The 11,122-nt window shown below is 30.7% G+C and overlaps 1 protein-coding gene across 1 annotated transcript; it reads left to right on the plus strand.

The window, feature by feature from the left end:
- Positions 1-1,353: 1,353 nt before the first annotated feature.
- Positions 1,354-4,548, plus strand: LOC149148798 (putative disease resistance protein At1g61300). The gene has a single exon (XM_089441161.1). It carries the CDS (start codon positions 1,586-1,588, stop codon positions 3,689-3,691), a length of 2,106 nt encoding a protein of 701 aa, XP_089297287.1. The 5' UTR covers positions 1,354-1,585; the 3' UTR covers positions 3,692-4,548.
- Positions 4,549-11,122: the final 6,574 nt, after the last annotated feature.

Genomic DNA, 11,122 nt, shown 5'->3' on the forward strand with positions numbered 1-11,122 from the left:
AAACAGTCAATGTCTTGTCTAGAACCATTGGTGAACAAAAGAATATCATTGATGAAAATATGGGTAATGAAGAGATTTAGAGCAACCTCAATCCCATGCAGGGCCCCACTTCATTTTGCTTCTAAGAGAATTTCGTTGAGCCCTTCCGCTGCCAGGAGAAAAAGGAAGGGGGACAAAGGGCATCCTTGTTTGAGGTTGTGCTAAGAGTGGAAGAAGGGAGACATTGCCCCATTGATTAGAACCGCAAAGGAAAAATCCATTATACACCCCATGAACAATTTATAAATGTGTTTCCAAACCCTAAATGGGTCAACAACATTCTTAAGTAGATCCATCTTATCCTGTTGTATGCTTTGGAGAGATCAATTTGTTCTATGACTCATTTGAACTTCTTGATTTTGATGTTGTGAAGGCCTTCTTAGGCCACCCCTATTAGTTTCAAAGTCATCCATTTTAGTTTCTTACCCAGTTTTGGAAAAGAAGCATTACTTCGTATTGTTTCTGCTTTAAGTTCACAACAAATAACTGTTAATTTTAATTTATTATAAAAATAAATATAATTATCAGTTTTTTAATTTGAAAATAATTAACATAATTATATTAAGAAATGCTATCTATATACATATACAATTTTTTTTTAATTAATAAAATTTATTATTTTTCACAAATAAATATAAATTTAAAGTTTCAAAATAATAATATTTAAAATGTGAAAAAAAATAAAATTAAAAATATGGCAATGTCTATTCTTTATAACCATAAAGAAAAGAATTTTAATTAAAACAATGTGACACATTCTAACCTTATTCAACCCTCCCACATTCCAACCTTACTCTCAATATGCCAATATTTTTAAATTAAAACAAATTAATTTGACACATTCTAACCTTAATCTTATTTAATCGGCTAATATTCTAACCTTATTTTGCTATTGCTTTTCAAGTAATGTACTTTAAAAAAAAAAATTGGCTTATTTCCCTATCTTATATCTTATTTTTCTAAAATTTAAGAAAAATATTTAATACATTGTTTCTTATCTTATATCTTATTTTTCTAAAATTTAAGAAAAATATTTAATACATTGTTTCTTCCCATTGCTTTTGAAGTAATCCACTTTTTAAAATTAATTTAGATTTGTTTTTTTTAATCTAATTTTTATAGAATTTCAGATTTTCTAGTCCGTGAATTTTTTATAATCAAAATGCTTCTCAAATCACAAATATTTTATAAAAATCGCAAACACTTTATAAAGATGTTGTTAGTGGTAGGCTATACCGTATCATACCATAGTCACTAACATATATGTACTATATTCCACAAAAATAAGATCAATCAGATTACTGGCCTTCCACATTCCACAGAGATAAAGATAAGATTGCTAGCATTCTAATCCCTCAAAGTCCCTGGGTCATTCATTCACACAACACCATTCCTGTCATCGCCTGGCCCATTAGTCGCATGTTGCCTTCCCGATCTCAGTCAACACATTCTGTTTTCCTTGCAGCAGCAGTCCTTACACGTTCAAAATTAAATTTCTGAGTTTCCATTTGTTTCTTCTGCTTCTCTCTCCGCTTTGAGTAACGCCATGGATGTAGTGACAAAAGCTGCAGGTGAAGTTGCAGCGGACGTGATAAACAAGAGTCTTGTTGCTCCAATCATGAAGCAGCTATATGCTGTTATTCACATGGATCGAAACAACCAGTTCCTGCAAGGTAAGTTAGATCGTATGAAGAACCTTTTACAATGTATTCCCATTGCCTTTGAAAATAAAGAAATAAAACCCCACGACAACATTGCATATTGTTTGGCAAGGATGCGTGATGCCATCCAAGAGGCCAAGAACCTCAGCGCTCAGGCCGAAGAGAAACAAAAGAGTCTGTATTGGGTTTTGTACAGACTCAGTATTTCGGGACAAATTACAGAATTGAACGCCAAGTTTGACGAGCTCTTCAAAGAGCTTGAACTTGACCTTTCAATATTGGAGAAAGCTCAGCGAATCTCGGACAAACCGCTGTCAGATGCTTTCCTTCAGCCCGAGCAAAACGGGGATTTTGTAGTACCGGGATTTGAAAAGGCCAAAACTCAGCTCCAGACTTTGATTACCGAGAAAGCTCCAAAAGTGATTGGTGTCTACGGAATGCCTGGTGTTGGAAAGACCTCGCTGCTCCAGGAGGCATACAACTTTTACAAGGTCAGTGATGTCTTTGATGTTGTGATCTGGCTAACAGTATCTCAATTCTATACAATTTCAGCCTTGCAGGATCGTATTGGTAAGTCAATCAATTTAAATTTCTCTGCCGCTGATGATAATGATACCAAGAAGATGGCGTTGTCTGCAAATCTGAAGAATACAAATTTTCTTTTAATATTGGACGACCTCTGGAGTGCAGTGGATCTGAAAGAATTAGGTGTGGCATCCCAGAATGATAAAGGTAGCAAGGTTGTGTTCTCCACGCGTGATGGAGAGATAACATTAACGGAGGCTGATGAGAGAATGAAAGTGGAACTCTTGTCCAAGGAAGATGGGTGGCGTTTATTTGAGAGAGTAGCTTTCAGAGGCAGCGATGCTGAAGGCGAAACAAAGGAGTGTGCCAAAAAAATAGCAGAGGAGTGTAAATGTTTGCCACTGGCCATAACAGTAGTGGCCAAAGCAATGAGAGCCAAAAAAACACTAGGTGAGTGGAATACTTCTTTGTCTCAAATGAAACACTCTTCTTTTCCACATATTCATAAATCTGTTGACAAAGAATTGTATCAGAAATTAAGATGGAGTTATGAGGAGCTGGCCCAAACTCCAAAGTTGCAGCTCTGTTTTCTTTATTGTGCTATGTATCCAGAAGATGAGAAAATTTGGGTGGATGAATTGGTGCGAATATGGATCGCCGAGGGATTTATTGAGGACATGCAGCTTGGCCACAGTTATGTGAAGCTTCTGATATATCGTGGTTTGTTTCAAAGTGTCAATTTTGAAAAGCAGGGCATGGGCATACTTGTCAACAAACCTGTCAATGTATGGAAAAAGAGGTTTATAACAGTGCACGATGTTATTCGTGACGTGGCTATCAATATTGGGGAGCAGCAGAATAGTTATTTCTGCCGTGCAGGATTACAACTCTCAGCTTTCCCACACACAGCTCAGCATTGCCAAAGGGTGTCAGTCCGTTGTAATCAAATTGAATCTGTGCGGGAGGATATCCTATGCAAACAACTTGTAAGTCTATTCTTATCCACAAATCCATTAACCCGTAATGTTCAAGGGAGCTTTCTAAACAATCTCAATTCACTGAGGGTTCTTGATCTGTCCAATACCCAAATAGAGTCGGTGCCGACATCTCTCCCTGAGTTGAGGGTACTTGATCTCTCCAATACCAAAATAAAGTCGGTGCCAACATCCTTCACTAGGCTCGAGTTTCTCACCCTGAGAGGTACTTGCATCAAGGAATTGCCCAGCCAGATAGGTAATCTTTCTGACCTTGAATTTCTAGATGTTTCAGAGTGTAAATATCTGACATCATTACCAAAAGAAATATCTCAACTGAGATCGTTGAGAAGACTGCATTTGAGTATGGGTATGGAAAATGCTGTGACAGATCCCAAAAATGTGATGGCCCTCAGGGGTCTCAAAATCTCACAGAACTCCATTTATACTTGTTTTTCAAATTTGAAGAACATGGAAAAATGGAAACCATAATGGGATCGTGGGTGGAAATGAGACATTTGTATTTGCATTATAATCACATGATTCCTTCCAAGTCCAATCTTCCCGAGGGGATGCAGAGAATGAAGAACTTGCAGACTCTTGTGTTGTATGACTACAGAGGAACAAGGTTGCCAAATTGGATATGTGAGTTTCAAAAATTAGAGAGGTTAGAATTGGATTCTTGTGAGAACGTTAAGGAGCTTCCTTTATTGGGGGGTTTGCCATGTTTGAAATTTCTTAAATTAAGAAAGTATTCCAATGTGAGGGACTTGGAGATAGGGAGTTGTGGATTTCCAAAGTTAGAGATGTTGCATTTGTCAGAGATTCCCAAGCTGAGAAGTATCGGTAGAGGTGTGTTGGAAGAAGCAGCATTATGTAATCTTCGTGTTTTAAAGATTAAAAAGTGTCCATTATTGAGGAAATTGCCGATAGGATTGGAAAAGTTACCCAATTTCAAGGCATTATATGGTCATAAAATCAGTTGGTGGGAAAAGCTGATCTGGGAGGATAAAAGACGCTTTCACGAATTATTTAGAGAAATTTAGATGAAGATTAGAAATGTAACATGTAATAGGTTGTAATCATTCTGGAGAAATTTAGATGGAAATTAGAAATGTGAGATGTAATAGGTGGTTATAGAGTGAGAAATTTAGATGGAAATTAGAAATGTGAGATGTAATAGGTTGCTATAGAGTAAGAAATTTAGATGGAAATTAAAAATATGAGATGTAATAGGTTGCTATAGAGTGAGAAATTTAGATGGAAATTAGAAATGTGAGATGTAATAGGTTGTTATAGAATGTAATAGGACAATTAAATAATATATGATGTTCCAAATTGGATTGGTATTGTGTGTAATTTGTAATGAGTAAAAAAATTAATTTGGAAGGATCATAATATGAAAATATGTCTTTGGTACATCTCTATGTGTTATTATTATATCCTGGATACATCTCCATGTGTTATTATTATATCACAAGAAATTTGGATTTGCAATCATAATAATAATTATTTTTAATCAATATGTTATTCTTTTTATTTTATTTTTTTAATTTTCTTTCTAATAAAAAATTGAAACAATTTTTTTGGTTTTTATACCTATATTTTGTTATAATACATATATGTACATCAAAATTATCACAGCTGAGAGACACAGTTACACAAAATCCCCCTCCTTACCTAAGCAAAGAGAGCTGATATGTCAGCTGAAGAGTGTCTATATCTTCCTTGAAAATGGCGTTTTTGGCTGAAATTTCCATTGTCAGGTTTATCTAAATGCAAGAATAAAAATAAATTAAAAGAAAAATAAACCTCAATCTTCCCTGAAAATAGCATTCTTGGCTGAAATCTCCATTGTCAAGTCTATCTAAATGCAAGAATAAAAATAAACTAAAAGAAAAATAAAGCTCATTACTTTTGTTTTTTAAAACTAACCAAATACTTATAAAAACATTGGGAAAACAGCCAAGTATAATCCAAATTATTTGGATTTAAATAATCTCCTGATATTTAGCATTGTCCTGCGGACAAGAAAATGTGTGGAACACTAATTGGTTGCATGATTAGGATAAGAGTTAGTTTACAAAAGCTAATATCTTAATGTAAATCAAATATTTTTTAGCATAACAATTACATTATAAATGGTTAAGGTATTTTAGTTTTCCAGAAGGTATTTTAGTTTTTCATTTTATTTATATATTATTTATTATTTATGTAAGTTTTAATTTTTTAATTAGTTTTGGCGAGAACTAAAGTAATTGATTTTATTGTTGACAAGTATTAGTTTAGTATTGACTAATCTAATTTATAATGTTCAATTTAAAAAAATAAATATTTATTTTTTAATATAATTGAAAAATATTTTTCAAATATTTGATTGGATCATAACTTTGAAGGTTTTATTGCAGCCTTTGGTGCCATGTGGATAATTGCCCTAGAATTTTTTGCTATAATTTCTGGATATAGCGGATCATAACTTTGAATGTCTTATTGCAGCGTTTTGTGACATGTGGATAATTGCCTCAAAAATTTTTGCCATAATTTCTGGATATAATTGCGATATTTATGCCATAATTCTAAAATATGTATGCAATAATTTTTTATTGTTAATCTTCATAATTTAAATCTTTGAAAATATCTCATACTCACTTAAACAAGGGCTACATAGTAGCTAGTACCTGCCACTTAGCTTAAATATAGCTTAATTAAACAGAAAAATAACAAAGACAAAAATTTCATCCCCTCTCTCTCTCTCTCTATATATATATATATCATAATATTAAGTGCCATAACAAAAAATTAAGAAATATGATTAACTAATATTGTTTATATATATATATATAAGTGCTTACCATTAAATTTATTAAAATATGTTTTGAATATAATAATAAGTCATCTTAAATTGAAATATTGTGAAAAAATTATAATTCATGAAAATAAAAATAATAGAAAACATAAAAATAAAATAATAAAAAAGTTAAATAAAAATGAAATAAAACTAAAAACAAAAAATTAGTAACTAATAGAAATGGAAGTTACTAAACAATCCATAATAAGACCTCAACCAATCACATTACACATAAATAAATTTAAATAATAATAATAAAATAACAAAAATTGAATTCCTAATATTAAACTATGGATAAGCATCATAAATTTTTGGTCAAAGACAAACTAATACCAAGTCAAAGGAAAAACGGAATGCGTTATACCATGCCTGCTACAACTATAATAATTTATTTACCATCACCATAATTTAAGCAGGTATTTGTATGAAAAGAATATTTGTATGAAAAATGAATAGGAACCAGATGGAAATAAATATATTTACAGGGGTTACTACCTGCTATTATGCATTAGTAGGCAATTAACTTTTCTACTTCATATATCAATCTACAAGTTTTCTAAAAACATAACATCCACTTAAATGGTAGGGACTACGTTGTCGTGCGTCATTTGTTACCAGTCCCTACTACCACAGGGCTATAACAATCCGTTTGCTTTTGACCTTCCATTAGTTGAGCTTTGATCAATATATTCTTTAATGTTTAACTTTATATATATATATATATATATATATATATATATAGTTATATATATATATATATATAGTTATATATATATAGAAAAACCAATTTGTAATCATCTCGTTGGTTTATATTTTGAAGGTCTTATTTCCACTTTCATAATACATGTATGAAATAATAGTTTTTTAAGCCAAATTCTAGATTTGTGCAACTTCTATCACTATCATTACTCTTAAAGGATATTTTCATAGAGTTTTAAACAACCAAGATAAGGAAGTGGTTTTTCACAAAAATTCACTTCTTTGTGAGTAAATAAATATACGAGAATCACAAATCCTTTGATATCTTAAACAAAGAAAACAATTGAAATAATCTTAAATAAAGAAAGCAATTGAAATTATCTATTGAACCTCGGGTATGGAGTTTTCAAGGTTACGGTATTCAAAACTGATCTGTATTTAATGATTTCTTTACTGTCTATATTGCACACTACCTAAGGATCAACCCAACTCTTCAGGATGGTTGGATTTGCTCAATGTGGATGTCCACGGTGGCTACAAAACATAAATTTGAATTAGTGATTGGTAGGATTTGGTGAGAGGTGGAGAAGACTTAGATGAGGTTGGTTGAATGAGTTGCTCCCTGCAGATCAACAACTCTTGCAACAACACATATTCATTTCTTCATTTATGCATAACTTTATGTAAATGTGGAATAAATGAGTTGAATTTGAGAAACTGATTTATTGATGGCTAATGGATCAAATTTATGGAATGGAATGCTTTCTAATCTACAGGAAACTCAAGAAACCAAAATGAAAATTGTAGATGCTTCTAAGAAATCATTAACAATGATCTACTCAACAAGAAATCCTAAGTTCTGTAATAACCAAAAGATAAAGTTGTTTTTGAGGCTCTGAGAGTGGGGTCCTCAAACCATGATCCCATGAGGGAGATGAGGATGAGGCCATTGTCACATGATTTTTTGAAGTCTTTTCTTTCACTAATGTAACACTTATCTACTTCTCAAATTAATGGAAGCAAAACTAACCAATCATTCAAAGACCTGTAAATTGAACAAAACAAAGATACTTCAACAAATAATCTATGATTCTAATATAAGGATACATGTACAAAAAGAGAAACCTCTGCTACTAGGGTTGGGCCCTAACCCAAGAGCTTCAGCGTTCTGAGTCAACTTAGTGCTGGATCAAAGAAACCCTTTTCATTATCACCAAAATGTCAAAAATAACACAAGAATAACGTTCACAATATCTTAGCTCAAAATTGCCTCTTGGCTACAGTAAAAATTTGAAATATAATGAGGCCCTAGGCCTTCTTACTTATACAATTGAAGCTAACAACAACTTCCTGAAAACTAGGGAGACTTGGCTCCCAAACTTAGATTGACTTGTCTTCAACTATCACTGGCTTGGCTGCTTGTAACTCCGAGCTGATGAGATCTGGTGGAGGAATATTCGAGTGATTGAGGAGTTAAGGAGGAAGACTGAATCTCCTAAAATCCGTCTTGCTTGTCTACCTCCAGTTCCTGCACTTAAATTAGCCCAAAACTGCTCCAAATCCCACAATTAATGCATATTAGGCAACATGACATAACATATCACCTTCACCCTTCTCACTAAGCAAAATATAATAAAATATGTAAAGAAATGTGAGAAAAAATGATTTTATTAATTTGGAGAGTGGCATTAAGGCCCATATAATTTACCTATTGATGAGCCTCATCAAGGAGAAAATTCTAAGTTATACAAGGTTTCAAGACTATGATTCATAGATTCAGTTTGTTAATAGATTTTGGATTTTAATAAGGCACGTTTTAGTTATTCCATGTTTTGGCCTTTTTTTAGAATCCAGTGGACCAATTCTTTATGACATTGTAATTTTCCATTGTTTAAATCGCATTTTTGATTATATAAATCAATTAAATGTCTTGAAAAACCTTGGAGCATTTGCATTGTACTGATTACATAACTCAAACCTATAATTCCAACAAATATCTATTGAATTTAGATGGACTAATATACCTATATAAGGAGAAAAACAAATAAAAAACATATATTATGTATTTTAATTGTATTTATTTAAATTTAAATTAACTAATATACCTAAAGAGAAGGAAAAAAATAAAAAAACATCATATAATATACATTTTAATAGTATTTAAAGATGGATTATTTCATGTTTACAATTTAAAATAACTTATTAACCTGAGAGGCTCATTTTAGAATTCAGTATGATGTGTAAGGATGTTCGTCGATTTCAGCTAAAATAAAATTTAAATCTAAAAAATTAAAAAATTAAATAACTATACTAAACATTTAAATAATATCAACTCATAAAGAAATTACACTTGAAAAAATTAAATCCCTCTCAACTCATGTTTGATTCATATTTGAAATAGACCTATACTGATTTATAATAAAATATTAAAAAAATAATAATTTTATGAAATTAATTAAATAAAAAATAAAAAATAAAATGATAAAATTGTTTTTTCTATTATCTATAGAAAAGGTATTCTTTTATAATATAAATTAGTTTTATTCCATTTATATATCATATTTTAAATATTCTAATGAAATAATAAAATACACATAATAATAATAACAAAGTTTAAAGGGAATTCTAAATTGGCAGGGTAATCTTATGTTCTGATACGTGTGGGACCACTGTTGTGATAGAGGAGTATCATTTTCAACATCTAATAAACTTTAAATGAAGTGGATGGAGGTACAATTATTAGTCTCCTTATTTTTTATTCTTTAAAATATATGTAGTTTATTCAATTTTCTAAATCAAGTGGAATAAATTACCATTTTTGTTGAATTAGCAGAAATGAAATTAAATTAAATTATAAACATATTCTTAACACTTTCATTCAACGTCTAACAAACTTTAAATAAAGTGGATGGAGGTACAATTATGAGTCTCCTTATTTTTTATTCTTTAAAATATATGTAGTTTATTCAATTTTCTAAAGCAAGTGGAATAAATTACCATCTTAGTTGAATCAACAGAAATGAAATGAAATTAAATTTTAAATATATTCTTTTTGAACACTTTCATTCAACGTCTAACAAACTTACAAACTTTAAATAAAGTGGATGGAGGTACAATTATTAGTCTCCTTATTTTTTATTCTTTAAAATATATGTAGTTTATTCAATTTTCTAAAGCAAGTGGAATAAATTACCATTTTAGTTGAATCAACAGAAATTAAATTAAATTAAATTTTAAAGATATTCTTTCTGAACACTTTCATTCAACGTCTAACAAACTTTAAATAAAGTGGATGGAGATACAATTATTAGTCTCCTTATTTTTTATTCTTTAAAATATATGTAGTTTATTCAATTTTCTAAAGCAAGTGGAATAAATTATCATCTTAATTGAATCAACAGAAATGAAATTAAGTTAAATTTTAAACATATTCTTTCTCAACACTTTCATTGCATCATAGCCATTCACATGCTACCTTAATTATCACCCTTTAAAATAATAATGTTTATAAAAACAAAGTCATCCACGTCACCATAACTTTTTCCATCATATCTTGGTAAATATTTTTGCCATACAACGAACCCTAATCCACCAATAGAGTACGCGTATACTGTGAGTGTTCTATTTAAATAGCTGGATTCAGGGGTTAAATATGTCAGGGCTACTTGCTCATCAAGAAATTTTTTTTAATGATGGTTTTAGTTTTATATTATTTTTCATATAACTTTTAATGTTTATTTTTACTTGTTATTGGTCATCATGATGGGTTTAATAAGTAGTTTATTGATCCTCAATTCTTGTAAGGTGATTTGATCTCTTTGTTGTTAAACCCCAAGCTTTTATCTAATATTCAACTATTTTGACATCGATTTAATAGTTTAATGTACTACATAGTTTTATTTTAGTGTTGGCACTCGTATTGTTGCACCATGTCCACACTCATTTTAGTTAAGGTATAATGGATTGAACTTCCCTTATTTACAACATAAGTAATGATACTAATTATTGATTTTGATAATGTTTTTTGCATTAATCACATCATATGTTGGTGGTCGATGTTTCAAACCATCTAATGTGGTTCATCATTAGGGCAAAGGTTCGAATAACCACATTAGATTATTTGAAATGTCAACCAACGACTTATGATGTGATTAATCCGAAAGATATTATCAAAATCAATATGGATCACAAAAGTGTAAAATCAAACACTAATTATTGTTATATTTTTTTAATTTTCAAACTACTCTTTATACACCTTGAAATATATTTGATAGTGTATTTATTTGCTAGTTGTGGGAATGTAGGTAGTATTTTTTTTCCAAAAACTAATTGTGATGAGGTGTATGTAGTATGATATAATACTAAATAAATCTTAC

This window comes from Pinus tabuliformis, chromosome 9, assembly GCF_031772625.1.
Source record: "Pinus tabuliformis cultivar Carrire ecotype Pingquan chromosome 9, CPIR1, whole genome shotgun sequence".
Lineage (NCBI taxonomy): Eukaryota > Viridiplantae > Streptophyta > Pinopsida > Pinales > Pinaceae > Pinus > Pinus tabuliformis.

Excerpts from the sequence above, each read along its gene's own strand:
- LOC149148798 (XM_089441161.1), top strand. The coding sequence starts at position 1,586 with ATGGATGTAGTGACAAAAGCTGCAGGTGAAGTTGCAGCGGACGTGATA.